The sequence below is a fragment of the Temnothorax nylanderi genome, unplaced genomic scaffold (assembly GCF_030848795.1).
Source record: "Temnothorax nylanderi isolate EJ_2023f unplaced genomic scaffold, tnyl_v1.0 TNYL_tig0027_pilon, whole genome shotgun sequence".
NCBI lineage: Eukaryota > Metazoa > Arthropoda > Insecta > Hymenoptera > Formicidae > Temnothorax > Temnothorax nylanderi.
The window spans coordinates 1,525,982-1,541,238 of record NW_027249089.1 but is presented as its reverse complement, the minus strand read 5'-3'; the positions used below and the strand labels follow the sequence as shown (position 1 = coordinate 1,541,238).

Here is a 15,257-nt window from a genome sequence, read left to right as displayed (position 1 = left end):
GTGTATATACGTATGAATATAAGTATCTGTTCTGCCGGAAATCAAGGCCATCAAGGTCGATATATACATATATATATCTCTCACACAAGGCAGGCACAACTCATCAGTACTGCACGTCAGTGTGTCAATGTGCGTTAGGGACAGTGGAATGTTCTTGTTTGTACGAACTATTTCCGAGTAATTATCTGAAGTGCGTATCATTCAACGTGAAACTTTACAATGTATCATACGTATTAACAATCTGTATATGATAATGGGGCGAATGGTTCTCGAACGGCGAAGCTCCGATTTGTGGTCGAGCCCTGAATCAACGAATATGATACTAATGTGTCACAGGACAATGTGAAACGCGATGTTAATTGCTAAAAAAAAAAGGTGGACATATGACAATTGGGCGTACTGTGCTGTAACTTTGCGGGAAATTTCTTTATTAATAGATACATCGTAACCTAAAAATATAGCAGGATGATGGATTACGAATGCAAATCTATCGCTAAATTTGTCCCTTGTGCTGGACCGTTACAGATCTGTCGAGAAAACAGATGTTGCCACAAATTTTTATCGGCAAAATGCCAACAAATAATGAAATAATGAAATCTGCTAACAAAATATGCTGAGAGTGATAATATATTTCACTTAAATGATTATGAAATGACATGTCCTGTTCGGTTTCTACTGATATAAGTTGTCACAGATTAATTATAGGAGATTATACTAGCAGAATAACTTTAATGCAAATGCAGCTGTAATTAATTTGTCATTTTGTCCCAGTAATTCTGCTTGAATTTGCTAACGAATTACTGCATGGCATACTGTTAACATTTTGCTTACTGGTGTTACACTCTCTGCATCAAAGTGAGATAAATATCTAATTAAGCATTCAGAAGAAGAAGAAAAGAGACAAAAGTATTAGGGATACAGCTATAAAGATAGGGATCTATTATCCAGTAATTGCATGTGTTGCGATGGAGTGTTAATCATTTTCACTTGTTTTGAAAGATATCATTTTCCATCGCTAACGATTGTTATAACAATTATTGTAATAATCGTAAAAGACTCATTATTAAAATTGCTACGATGACTGTACTATTTTACATTTTGCAGAGACTGTTATAGATACCATACGCGTATTTTAAGCCCCTTGCACAATGCCAGGCAACAGGCAATAGGAACAGGAAATAACAAAAAAATCGTTAATTACAACCTAAAAAATTCGAATGCTATGATTGGTTGGCAACAGGCAATAGGCACAGAATTTCCAACGTGACGGAAACTCTGTATCTATTGCCTGTGTCACTGTTTATTCTGCATTTATACATGATTTCCGATTTCTATTCCCTGTTCCTATTGCCTGTTGCCTGGTATTGTGCAAGGGGCTTTACCCTTTACATCGATCTGTATCACGCATTATCGCGTGCAATATGTCCATTGATTCCAATTTTTATGAAGTGGAGTTTATTCACAAAGCATTTCTTAATCTGTATAAACAGATCTTATATTACGTTTGATTGTGACTTTTTATTATCATGCAACGATTTGATAATTGCCTAATCAGTAAATGCGATTTTATATAATCATTTTTTTTATCTAGTTCAATTTATGACGTATGTACATGTGACTTTGTGAATATATTCGGTTGCGTTTTATATATAATTAATTAGAGATGTATAAGAAACACACAAGAGACTCCAAAACTATTTGTTAACGATATTTTGGCAACAAAATTTTTAGTGTCTTTCGAGATAATTAGCGAAATTAAACGAACGTTATCAATGATGCAACTTTTAATATAGCATATAGTCTTTTTATCTGGAAAAAATAATTAAAAGAAAAAAATTTTACATTGTTTTAGAAAATAGCCATATTATAATCACTAATAACCAAAGCTAAATGCTTGTTGCTTTAGAAAATTGCTTTTTAGAATTAAAAAAGAATTTTTATCAAAATAAAGTTAATATCTGAGATAAATCAATATTCTCTGAAATTAATACATTCTTTTTTGTATAAGTTCTTGAACATTTTTTTATATAAATTCTTTTACTTTTCCATACATAAAATGTTTCTGTAATTTGATTCTGTATGGAGAGGAATTGTTGTGAAAATAAAATTGACGCTTTTTAAATTTCAAAAGATATACACCGAGAATACTCGAAATATTTTGTAAAAACTAAGAAATAACTAGAAAATAAGTTTAAATACATTACAATCTTATTCTATTAATATATCAATTATTTCCCTTCACAGAATGCTGTCGAGGCAGTTTGCTCGTAATGTTCAATTGCGTGTAACAACACGATGCTTTACTCGTAGCAATGTTATACGAGAAACTAATAAAGACAAAATTCCTGCACAAAAAAGCAGCGAAACTGATGGTGTGATAGGTAAAGAACGAGTTTACATACAAATAGATAAAATAACTATTGTACTTTCTAAATGAATTAAATGCTTAATAATTGAACCGATTAATCTTATTTCTAGCTAAATTTACTTTCAAAACTTATTACTTAAAACATTATTAATAATTTGTAAATTCTTCCTTTTTTTGCGATTCAATTGTGAAAAAGCTACGATATTTTGTATATGTAACATACAAATTTAAAAAATTGAAATTACATAAAAATGTATTTTTTTATATATGTACACGTTTTCGTTTTAGGATCACGCATGCATCGTGTAAGTGATTTTGACAAGAGAATGCTAGTTTGGGTAAAACGATATCCAAGCGTTGCAGATGTTCCTAAGGATGTTACGTATGTATTACTATCTACTATATTTATGTCATATGAGATCGTTCAACACAGTAGGAAATAGAAATTTAACACAAAAACATAAATTTGGATATATTTGAAATCAACTTTTTAGTAGCAATTTTAACATTAATAATCTCAAAATTATAAGAAACTGACTTTTATTATGAGATGACTTTTGTTACGTTATTTCTGATAAAATAAATACTAGATTTTAAAAATATATATATTTATAACAATTTTCACATTTTATGAGCTTTCGTGATACTTATTTGATATTATTTAATAAATAAATATTTTCTTAAACAGAGAAGACTGTATACTTACTGCAAGAAATAAAGCACGGATCAAGACCTGTAATTATATGATTGCTTTTACCCTAATTGGTTGCATAATCTCTGTAATACTTGGTAAAAGGGATGCTGCAAAAGGAGAAAATTTATTTAAACAACGAGAAGATTGGCTTCGGGAACGATTGGCAGAAGATAAAAATAAATAGATATGTAAATACTCAGGGAATGTAGAAGTCTTTAGGATATATTTTCTGAGAAGCCCAGATGGATATTATATTATCGATCGTCATTATTTTAAAATGATATTTCCACATATTTCTCATAAAACAATTAAATATTTAGTTTCAATCGCTTTAATGATTTGTACTTGTAATATACAAGTCTGTTAAAAACGACAATCTTTCGTAATAACAAAGCAATAAAACACATTCTATGTATGTACAGGTATTTACTCTGTAAAATTATGTATTTTATTTACATTTAGATCATCGATTTATATATACTGTATGTAATGAATGTCTGATTCTCATTAGATTTAGTAAGCATTTCAATTGCTTGTACAATATAAAATATCTAAATATACAGTCTCAATAATCTGTGTATTTTCAATTATCCTTGTATATAGCGAACAATTGCAATAAACTCTTATAAGAGGATCAGTATGTATTGTACATCACAAAATAACAATGATTTATGAAACGAACAACTTATTGCCGTTGACGTTTACAAAATTACTATGTATAGCTATATATTGTAACAATTCAAAAATAATAGCGTTCAAATAACCATATACCAATAGCTTCAGATTATTCGGAAGTTCTATGCGTCTATGTGCAGTGGTTTGTAGAATCCGCGGCACCTCTCGTAATAGACTTGTATTGTACGTTTCTTTACAATTTCCTCTATATTGAGCTCAGATTGTAACAGTCTCAATTTGGTCTGTTCTCTTCTTAAATTTTTTATTAACGACGGATCTCCGTCACCATTCTTCTCTCTCAAATCTTTCAACTGCATCACCCTTTCCTTAGTGACGTTTACGCATCTTGTGATCGCTTGCGTTCTCTGCTTGTTTTCAGATTCTATCTGCTGGAACAAGTCTTTACACTGCGTGGCAAGGTCCACTTGACCTTTGAAGGACTCGGTAGGAATTGTAGAATTCAGCATATAAATTATTTTGTCATCTATCTGTCGCATCTTTCTTAACGTATCCTGAAATACATATTATATATTTTTTACTACTTTTGTATTTATGTAATTTCAATAAAATTACGTATTGATATTTTCAGAAAATAATATATGAAAATAGATGTACAACTATGTATGGTACATTATATATTTGAGTTTTTTTTATATATTTCCATTGCACACTTAGCTAACCTCTCAAGTACATGTTTCTCTAACCTCTCAATAAAGCGGCACGAATGTAAATACGTCCGGAAAAAAGACGTGGCTTTAATAATAACGTTGAGATTCTACGCATCGCTAAGTCTTAAGTAATCTTTTTTGTAAAGCAGCCTACTTCTTTTGTATAATAAAGAGACGTGAGACCGTAGCCACTAGCCGGCATCAATTATAAAGAGTTTTAATGTCTTACGTTAAGATGACTTAACTATTGTTAAATATATACATATTTATTATGCTCGTATAACGCGATGTGCGAATGCACGAGTGTTACGTAAGCTTTCTCGCTTTCGGAAATACCTGAAATTCTAAAAAATCGCTACACTCCACGCTCGCGGCTGCCATTTTTTAGGTTGGAAAGTCGCACATGAATATGAACCAATTCAAACGAGATACATGAGATCCACTACAAACAGTACAAACTGCAAACTGCAAGTTGGGGACGTTGGAATATATGGAAGAAATAGAAAATTTTTTTACTATTTTAAGATCTACTCGTTTTATTTTTCGACCAAACAATTAAACATTATTATATTTACACGCCTTTTATAGTATTTTTATTTTTTTTACTTTAGAGACGAGTGATTGGTTGATTTTTTAAATTAAATTCTCACAAACAACAAAAATATTTCTACAATAATTCGCTGTCGGATATTTGAAATCTTATGCATTTTATTTAAATATCTGGGATTAATAAGAAATAAATAAAGATAAATTTTTTAAAAATATTATAATTAACTTTTTTAATATCTATTATTTTTTAAAAGTTATATTAAAATATTAAACATGAGAGCATTTTATACTCTGCTATCAGATATATAAACTGATATAAACCAAAGGTTTCTAGGTAAAACGTCCGATATATGCTGCTACCGCGGCCACACCACACACACACACACACACACACACACACACACACACACACACGTCCACCGTGATGCCCGTTGCTGCCACGTCCACCGCGATGCCCGTCGCTGCGACCGCGACGTCCAAGATAGGATCACCGCTTCTTGCTTTTCTGCCATCTCTTTGCTGTAACAAAAAGAGAAATTTATTTTTTAATAAATATTTATTAAGAAACACAGTCTATCGTGACTAAAGACTGTATATTTATTCATACAAACAGTACAAAATAAAAATATTTTATTAAAATACATAAATTTTTCTTGTAAAAAAACGACGACGAAATTCGACGTTTATTTCGTCTAGCGACGGCATCTCACTCGTTTCAGTCGACATAAGAAGGAACGGAATATTCGGCGTACGTTTAGCTTGCAATACCCCGTAATCGAATTTCTTTTCGTTCACGAGAAAGGAATTACACGACCGACAACGTTTCGCACCGAGGTTGAACGTATTACTTGCGCGCGCCGCCGCGCCGCCGCCGCCGCACAGTCGGGTGACACGTCGAACGCGATTGGCTCACGAGTCGAGCCCCCGAATCCGGCCAATCACGTTCGGCCACTCCGAGCCGCCGCGCCGGCGAGCGGCCGCGGCGGCGCGGCGCGGCGCGCGGCGGCACACCAGACGCCATGTCGCCATACCAGGCGCGACAGTTGAACTTGGAAGCAGCGCACGTTTAAAGTCGCCGCGCGGCCGGTTGTTTTTGCCAGTGAACGCTTTGCTACTCGTTTCTGTCAACGCTGGAGTATCACCTGTCAGGACATATTACCTGTCAGGAAGTCACTCGGCTATCGTTCCTCGATGAATTTTGCACAGGTATGAAGTTTTCGTGCTCCGCGCATCCGTCGCCGTGCTCTGTGCCGTGTTTTTCGAAATGCGCTCGTTTCTACGCATTTCTACGATTGGCATTCCTGCTCCTCGTTCCGCGGGCCGCGGGAATAATTGACTGCGCGCGACGCGAGTACGCGCCGTACGTGCTCCAACAATGTGCAAGTGAATCAATTTGTTTGTCGGAATGAATGTGCGCGAATCGCTCGAATCCCTCGAAGCGGAGACGTCGAGGTGAAGGTGTGTACGGCAATTGTGAACAATTTTCCTGATGCAGGTGTAGCACGGACGCGCACCAAAATGATGTTTTATCGGCAGTGTCGGAAAATGAATTACGTGGCTATATACGTAGTACCAATTTCGAAAATGGATGTGCTGGCGGTAGTGTACAGGGGCTTTCGAGGCGGCCTAATCCCCCTCCCCGCCAGAGTGCTTCCACCCCTTAGCCTAATGTCAACTCCTTCACACCTCCGTAGCAATTTGTGTGATAAATTCACTACACGTCTACCGTTTCGATACTTCGCAAATCGATACTTCGAGAATCGCAATATCGCTCTCGATAGTTTCACCGCTACAGTCACTCGCGGAACGCGTCGCGACGGAGAGCATCGAATCGCATTCGAAACTCACAAACAACTCCCGTGTTTGTTTACTGTACAAAAGTGAATCTCGCGCGCGAAAAATCGCGTGTGTTTTTGGAGTATTGGACGTCCGTCATAGAACGTTTAACATCCCGTATACAATTGTCGAGGGCAATACTGCGACTTCGGTGTTGGCGAGGGACACCTGCGACCACCGGCATCCCGGTTTTTTGCTCCGTCGAGGTATACACGGCGATCATCATTCGGTATGTACATCGTTTTGTCATCAACTGTAACAATATTTTAATATTAATTTTAATATCAAAAGAATATATGTATATACAGTCGGCATATATTATATGTATATATATGTAAAAACTATTATTCTTATAAAAATCATGGTCTATTCTCGGATGCTGCTAAGCATGCACACATAAATAATAGTAATAAGGGAAAAATTTTTCCCGTTATTCTCGTGCTGAGTAAGATTTGTCCTATATCCACTTTTTCCCGACAATCACGCTAAATGTATCGTTGCTGTGCCGGGGCTACGCAAAAAATAAATTAAAACCATGTACTTATATTGCAATAATTTTTTATATTAGTAAACAATAAGATATGATGCAACATATAATATTTACAATTTTCGATTATTTTAAACATTATAACATGATATACTTGAAAATCATAGTTGATCTTCTTGATTCTTGTATTTATTTTTAAAACCCATCGCATTATATATCATTTATGCTTTATGCTTTATATGTATGTAATTAGTAACAATTTATTGGAAAATCTAAAATGAGACAGTATAATATATCACACAAATGTGATAAACTAAAAAGGAAAAATATTTTCAAGAGTGTTTAATTTTTGGCTGATATCCTAAGTTTGTTAAATCCTTTGTCATAATTGCTACAGCTTCCGAAGAAATAGATTTAAGGGGTGCACGAGGTAGTCCTACATCAATGTCAGTAAGAAGAGCCATTGCTACTTTCATAGTTTGCACCCAATTACCTACAAATAATCATTTTTCGTAACTGGTTTCGCGTAAAGTGCTCCATCATACGCAAAAATAGTATTTACCATGTTTTGTTATAGCAACTACAGCACTTGAAAGCTTCTCTTGCATATCTTTAGCTTTTAATATATCTCCATTCTTGCAAACAGCAAGAAGATTCAATATAAATTCCGGAAACATGTTTATACCGGTTACTATGAATGAATCCATCCCCAATGCAGACGCGGCGTTTATTAACTAGAAAATCAGACCAGATCACGATATATTATATTTCTATATTACATTGGAATAAAAGAACACAAACCAGGTAGAAAATAAGACAAAATATAGCCAGTAACTAATTGATATCTGGTCTAGTATCTAGTTACTAGCAATTTCTGATTTGTTTTCTACACAAGAAGCGTCAGCTTCTTATACTAAATCTTACGAGCTAACTATTATTTTATTACCTGATCATTGCCAAGGAAAATAACATATTTTCCATTATCGGCACGTAGTGCTTGTGCTCCTTCCTCTAAGTTGGCGCTAGTAAATTTTATACCCACGAACGAGGGTATTTTATCACCAATCGATTCAAGGAATTGTCCCATGTGTACTACAAAATGTTTATGCATGATAATTATGGTACGATACGTGTATACATAACGAAATATCAATCTTATCAATTATGCCAGTTGATTATATCCAGTATGCGTATATTAAAATGCCGAAAGGAGACTTACTGTTAACATTAGTTAACATAGGAATATGGTAGTACAGTAACGGTGTCTTTGGCGCTGCCTTGCCAACTATTTCCAAATATTCAATTAGTTGTTGGGGGGTAGTAGGCTTGAAGTACAATTCTGGTAAGCAGAGCATAGAATCCACGTTCAAACCACTTGCGTGCTTCGCCTATGAATTATTTCCACTTAGTTATTTAATCGCAGAATTGGAATTAATGTTATTCCCCGCGTATGTTAGAGCGAATTCGGTCGGACGCACCAGTGCGTCCTCAGTGCACATTAAGGCTGTCGTACACAATAGAGTGTATGTTTAATATAAACGGGTTAAGTCACGAAATCCTCAATATTCTTTATTGTACTATTTGGTAAAATATGTATTTTATCAGTTGAAATATTTGCATTTTACTTTAAATATTAGAGTACAATGGCTTTAAATGTGCACCGAGTGCGCACTAATGCGTCCAACCGAATTCGCTATTAGTATAATTACACCTACAAGTTCGATAACATCAGGAAGAGGAGCGCCTCCTACTTGAATCATTAGATGTTGCTTTGTTTCTTTCACTGCTTTTACCCAGGCTTCTGTAACAAGTTTCCTTTCGGCAACAGACACTGACATTCCTTCACCACTTGTGCCATTAACTGCAAAAAATACATGATATATAAAAAATAACTACTTTTATTTAAAATAATTGTTATCTATATATTATATATCTTTTCTTTTGAAATAAATAAGTTTTTGTATCTTTTGAAATGATCATTATGCAAAGTTCTTTTTGGCAAGAATTTAATAATAATAATACTAATAATATATGTGGTTAAATATTATTTAAATAATTAAAATTGATTTTAAAAATAAATGAACTTACCAAGAATACCTTTGATTCCGTTCTTTGCTAAATATGTTGCATATTGAGGTATAATGTTCAAATCAAGAGATCTATTAAATAAATATATTGTCATTATAAGTGGTCATTATAATTGAATTAGATGTATTAGAGTTTGTGGCTACAAGTTAATTACCCATCTCTATTGAAAGGAGTAAATACCGGAACAATAAGGCCTCTGTAGGTGTACGATAATCGCTGCAATTATAAAATTAATGTTATGAACAATTTCGTAATTTATTTTGTTTAGTTTTATATTAACAATATATCTAGTGAATAGTTATACATCTATCTCGAGATTATTAATTTGATTTCTACATACTTTTTTTATTCCCTATTTAAACAATAATAATAATGTATAATATTTAATATAAAAAAATTATGAGTCGCGACGTCCCAGATAAATTTTTATTTCTTGTTTAATGATTAGTTTTAAGAGAGGGACTGCAAAAAAATCGTCTTAAATATTAAATTCATTTTTTTTATTTCTACGTGTCTTATTCATTTAAAAAAAAATGAAGACTATGAAACAAAGGGCAGTAAATCCTTCTATTTTAGTATTATTGGGACTAAATAATTTTTTATTTTGGAATCTTCTTAATTCTTATTCTCATTCTGGGAAATTAAGAATAAAAAGGGATCATATTACACCAGAAAATCTAGAAGAAAAGTTCATCTATGGGAAGGATTTATTTTATATAAAAATAGCGATACGCGTTTTTTTATATTAGAAAATAAATATTACAATTTGAATATTGATATATTAAGAATCTTTTTGTATAATTGTCACTGAAAATAATAACTGGCATTTTAATATGATGCGATAAGAGAATTTCTGGAACGTAACATGATTATATTATAGTTTAACTCAATAGCTATAGCTTTAACTCAAATGTCACGTGCCATATGATTTAAATTTATGGTAGCATGATCGACATCTACAACTACTACAAGTACGATATATATATATATAGCTCAATAATTCCAGTTGATCGCATTTTTTCAGTAGAGCCATATGTATTTACTTATTTGTGTAATTATACACATAATATCTAATGATTAGAAAACGAGTACGCGAAGATTACATTAGTTAAATATTTTTATTTGATTAATTAATTATATTTATATGATGAGTATTGTGAATATCGTATACTTACGGACATTGTGTTGTGCGACGGTAAAATAAAATCTTACACGAGTGCAGCGATGTGAAACGCATGAATTAAACAGCGATCAGTAACTAAATATACACTTTCTTGTCACGCGCTGATAAGATAGGTTGTTATTGTGAAACATTAAAGCCTGTTCTACAATAAGTCGTATGTCGACATCAGATGTCGCTAGTCGTTTGTCATATGTCATTTGTCAGATTTGAATAACCACAATTAATTTCTACAATTAAAAATTAAATAATTAATATATATTGAGCATAAACAATAATGGATAACTTTAGTAATTTATTCCAATTTATTATTAATGTGGATAAATTACACGAATCAGATAACTTTTACAAAGAAGACTTAAAATAACACAGAAAGATGATAAATAAAATCTCAACCTTTAATGAATATTAGAGACCATTTGGTGGTCATCGAAAACTGCAGTTAACGTAATTAATTTCGAACATAAATAATTATAAAGAATTTCACAAATTTTAAAATATTATCTGCCATATTCACATCATATAACATTTTAAAATTTTTAGACATTTTTCCATGTATATTTAAAAAAATATTTCCAACTTTCATATCGCTTTTATCATATAATATTTTCCTTCATAAATAATTATTTTATTATTCATGACGCAAACAAACTATAAAATAAAAATTGTAAGCTCTTATTATTAATTGTAAAAATCATAAATTTGTAAGTCGTAAAAAGATGGAAATTGACCTTCTTCTGTTGTAACACCGACATCCGACTTACTATACACAACTTTTTACGATTAAGCAGCAGTACGCATGCGTTTGGCATCCGATACCGACATACAACTTATTGCACAACGGACTTAAAGATGAGTACGTCAAAGATAAAAGCATTAATTATGTGTTAGAAAGCATTCAATTTGTTATTTAGAATATATCTATGAAAAAATTGTCGAAAGTCTGTTCTTTTCTTGTCGAAAAGAAACGAGGCAGTCGATCAAACATTCTTTCGTGGATCTCTGAGCCCGTTTGTCTTAATCAGGACCTTGATTTTATTGCCGCTTAGCTTTTCCTCTGATCCAAACTCCATTTTATGAATGTCACTAAAGAGCTCACTTGAGATTTCGATATGTTCACACTTGAGCATATTATATATGTGTAATTATATTATCTTAATTATTAGAACTTTAATAAATATATAGATAAACGTATGTTTGTTATGATAATTGGATAATATTATACACTGAGAAAAAAAATTTGTTAATCCCAAAAAATATTTAGTCCGATACGTTCAACTAAACATTTTAGTTAGTTAACTAAACATTAGTTGAATTAATTAATTCTTGATTAAAGAAACTAAATAAATTGTTGAAACAACTAATGTTTAGTTAATTAACTAAAATGTTTAGTTGAACGTATCGGACTAAATATTTTTTCGGATTAACAATTTTTTATCAGTGTAATAAAACTTAGTATTCTTGATTTAATTTGCTCAAAACTATTATTTCATATATTACTTATATATTTCTATTTAAGATTTATTTGTTCATTTCGTAGGAAAATATTTTTTAGGTTTTAGATCTTAAAAATATATTCCTAAAATGTATAGACTATATATATTTATTAAAATGATGATAAATTTAACGGTTAGATTTGATATTGTTATAAGTATTTATTTTTAGAAAACATTGTCACAACGTTTATGTTTATAATTAGATAATTTATTGGAAAACCAGAGATGAGATAATACAATATACTAGATAATACAATATATGTTATACAAAAAAGATAAGTTGGAAAAGGAAAATATTCTCAGTAATATTTAATTTTTGGTTGATATCCTAAGTTTGTTAAATCTTTTATCATAGTTGTTACAATCTCAGAAGAAATAGAATTAGGTGGTGTACGAGATAGCCCTGCATCAATGTCAGTAAGAAGAGCCATTGCTATTTTTGTAGCTTGGATTCGATTACCTACAAATAACCGTGGGTAGAATTTGATTAACAATGCGCTTTGTATATAGATGTAAAAATAGTATTTACCTCGGTATTTACCATGTTTCATTATAGCAGCTACAGAACTTGAAAGCTTTTCTTGCATATCTTTAGCTTTTAACATATCTCCATTCTTGCAAACAGCAAGAAGATCCAACACAAGTTCCGGAAACATGTTTAAGGTGCTTAATATGAAAGAATCCATCCCCAATGCATACGCGGCATTTATTAACTAGAAAATCAGATCTAATATATATTTTCATTATATTGAAGTAAAAAACCGTACTTCAATAAAAATAAACCCGAATATAACTAGTAAATATAACTGGTAATCTCAATTAGAAATTTAGTTACTAATTTTTTTATTTAGTTACTAGTTTTTTTTTCTACTCTTGAAGTGCTGGCCTTAAACTTTACGAGCTAACGCTTATTTTATTACCTGATTATTGCCAAGGAAAATAGTATATTTTTTATTATCAGCACGTAGCGCTTGAGCTCCTTCCTCTAAATTGAAGCTAGTGAATTTTATACCCACGAATGAGGGTATTCTATCACCAATCGATTCAAGGAATTGTCCCATGTGTACTACAAAATGTTTATGCATGATAATACTTGTATAGTATAATAACGTGATAATGATACATATAACGAAATATCAATCTTATTAGTTGTCAGTTGATTATATCCAGTATGCGTATATTAAAATGTCGAAAGGCCTCTTACTACTGTTAACATTAGTCATCATAGGAATATGATAGTATAGTAACGGTGTTTTTGGCGCTGCCTTGCCAATTATTTCTAAGTATTCAATTAGTTGTTCAGGAGTAGTAGGCTTGAAGTACAATTCTGGTAAGCAGAGTATAGAATCCACGTTCAAACTACTTGCGTGTTTTGCCTATGAAAGGTTTTCATTTCGTTATTCAATTGCAGGTTCGGAATGAATGTTGTTTCTCGCGTATGTTAGTAATTGAACCTACAAGTTCAATAACATCGGGAAGAGGAGCACCTCCTACTTGAACCATCAAATGTTGTTTTGTTTCATTCGCTGCCTTTACCCAGGCGTCGGCAACAAGTTTCCTTTCGGCAACAGACATTGACATTCCTTCACCATTTGTGCCATTAACTGCAAAGAGAGATGTGACAGACATGCAAAAAAAATTACTATTATAATTTTTGAAATACTTATTACATATATATATATATATATATATATATATATATGTATTTTTTAAAATGATTTTTATGCAAAACTCTTTCGGCAGAAATTTAATGCGTTAAATTAAAAACTAAAGTTGATTTTAAAGGCGACTTACCAAGTATACCTTTGATTCCTTTCTTTGCTAGATATGTCGCATATTTTGGTATAATGTTTAAATTAAGAGATCTATTAAATAAATGTCAATCACACATTATCATTCAGTTTAATATTAGCTGTTATTAAAGTTTGTGGGTATAAGTTAATTACCCATTTTTACTGAAAGGGGTTAATACGGGAACAATGAGACCTCTGTAGGTGTACGACAATCGCTGTAATTATAAAATCAATTATTTTCAATATTATATAAAAATTGTTCTTTATTTTATTTAGTTTTATTTGTTATTATTAGCAATATGTCGTAAATGTGTATATAAATTGAGAGAATATTAATTTGCTTAATGCTTATTTGTTTTATTCCTTATTTAAACAATAAAAATTGTACTATAAAGAAATTATATATCGCGGCTTTTTTCAGATAGATTTGTATTTTTTTTTATGAATATTTGTAACAAAGGAAGTGCATAGTTACTTAGTTGCTCAAAATTTCACGTGACGACGGCAGTGTGATTGACATCTGATGGTTCAATAATGGTTGATCGTATTTTTTAGTAAAACCATGCAATGACATGCATCTTTTCTTTACTTTGTATAATTATATATGTCTCATGCAATGATATAAGAAAACTACTACAAAGCTTGTATTTTTTTAAATATTTGTTTTATCGTTTGATTATATTTGTGCTATGAATATGTCATGAGTGATGTCATATACTTACGGACATTGTGTTATGCAATAGGAACGTAAAACCTTATAAGTACAGCGATGTGAAATGAACTAAACAGCGACCAGTAAAATACACTTTCCTCGTCGAGTGCTGATAAGATAGATTACACCTTGTTTGTAAAACATTAATGGAGTAGGTAGGTATATGTACCAACGATAGAAGCATTAAATATCAGAAAACATTTCAAATTTTTTAGACAAATTAAAATGTGGTTGTTGCTGAAACGAATGTGTAATTAACATTCAGATTTTTTTAGTATTTTGTTACATACGTAAAATCGAATAAGTATTTCTGATAGAAAATAACGGTACAAAAATACAAGAATAGATGAAATAGTAGATTCTGACGATGACACACGTAATTAGCCGCAAATAATAATAATTCTTAATTTTTATTTTAAATTTTTAGATTTTAATTAGTTCTATTTTTTTTTTGTGAAATGTATGATTAGCGCCTCATCAGAAAAATATTGTTATCAGATAAACATTATTTGATAAAGCACTAATCATACATTTTACGAAAAAAAATAAAACTGATTAAAATCTATAAAAAGTTCACTCAAATTAAAAAAGTGTTTCAGAAACAGATTAAACTAATTATATCTTAATATAAATTTCGCGTGATTAAAAAAATGTATTAATTCGACTGTAACCAATTTAAAAGACAAATCTTCCGTTTATTCAGGTACCTTA

At 31.6% G+C, this 15,257-nt stretch overlaps 4 protein-coding genes across 8 annotated transcripts; 1 reads left to right on the top strand and 3 right to left on the bottom strand.

The window, feature by feature from the left end:
• The first annotated feature begins 206 nt into the window (after positions 1–206).
• Positions 207–3,634, top strand: LOC139770181 (UPF0389 protein CG9231). The gene is made up of 4 exons (XM_071701952.1): positions 207–375; positions 2,245–2,381; positions 2,657–2,750; positions 3,057–3,634. Exons 1-4 carry the CDS (start codon positions 353–355, stop codon positions 3,244–3,246), a joined length of 444 nt encoding a protein of 147 aa, XP_071558053.1. The 5' UTR covers positions 207–352; the 3' UTR covers positions 3,247–3,634.
• On the bottom strand, positions 3,469–4,900 carry Ccdc58 (Coiled-coil domain-containing 58). 3 transcript variants are annotated; one of them, XM_071701949.1, is made up of 2 exons: positions 4,742–4,900; positions 3,469–4,249 (listed from the first exon to the last, which is right to left on the bottom strand). In XM_071701949.1, the coding sequence occupies exons 1-2, from the start codon at positions 4,784–4,786 to the stop codon at positions 3,860–3,862; spliced, it is 435 nt and encodes a 144-aa protein (XP_071558050.1). In that variant the 5' UTR covers positions 4,787–4,900; the 3' UTR covers positions 3,469–3,859. The 3 variants fall into 3 exon arrangements, with proteins under 3 accessions (XP_071558050.1, XP_071558052.1, XP_071558051.1); XM_071701951.1 differs by lacking the exon at positions 4,742–4,900 and adding an exon at positions 4,418–4,722; XM_071701950.1 differs by lacking the exon at positions 4,742–4,900 and adding an exon at positions 4,442–4,721.
• A 2,431-nt stretch (positions 4,901–7,331) lies between these two features.
• LOC139770177 (N-acetylneuraminate lyase-like) lies at positions 7,332–10,684 on the bottom strand. The gene is made up of 8 exons (XM_071701947.1): positions 10,541–10,684; positions 9,520–9,581; positions 9,366–9,436; positions 8,993–9,138; positions 8,497–8,665; positions 8,224–8,369; positions 7,840–8,011; positions 7,332–7,770 (listed from the first exon to the last, which is right to left on the bottom strand). The coding sequence occupies exons 1-8, from the start codon at positions 10,544–10,546 to the stop codon at positions 7,610–7,612; spliced, it is 933 nt and encodes a 310-aa protein (XP_071558048.1). The 5' UTR covers positions 10,547–10,684; the 3' UTR covers positions 7,332–7,609.
• Positions 10,685–12,227: 1,543 nt separating this feature from the next.
• LOC139770172 (N-acetylneuraminate lyase-like) lies at positions 12,228–14,760 on the bottom strand. 3 transcript variants are annotated; one of them, XM_071701941.1, is made up of 8 exons: positions 14,557–14,758; positions 13,988–14,049; positions 13,836–13,906; positions 13,500–13,645; positions 13,246–13,417; positions 12,962–13,107; positions 12,583–12,754; positions 12,228–12,501 (listed from the first exon to the last, which is right to left on the bottom strand). In XM_071701941.1, exons 1-8 carry the CDS (start codon positions 14,560–14,562, stop codon positions 12,341–12,343), a joined length of 936 nt encoding a protein of 311 aa, XP_071558042.1. In that variant the 5' UTR covers positions 14,563–14,758; the 3' UTR covers positions 12,228–12,340. The 3 variants fall into 3 exon arrangements, with proteins under 3 accessions (XP_071558042.1, XP_071558041.1, XP_071558043.1); XM_071701940.1 differs by having other exon boundaries at positions 12,571–12,754; positions 14,557–14,756; XM_071701942.1 differs by lacking the exons at positions 13,836–13,906; positions 13,988–14,049 and having other exon boundaries at positions 12,571–12,754; positions 14,557–14,760.
• Positions 14,761–15,257: the final 497 nt, after the last annotated feature.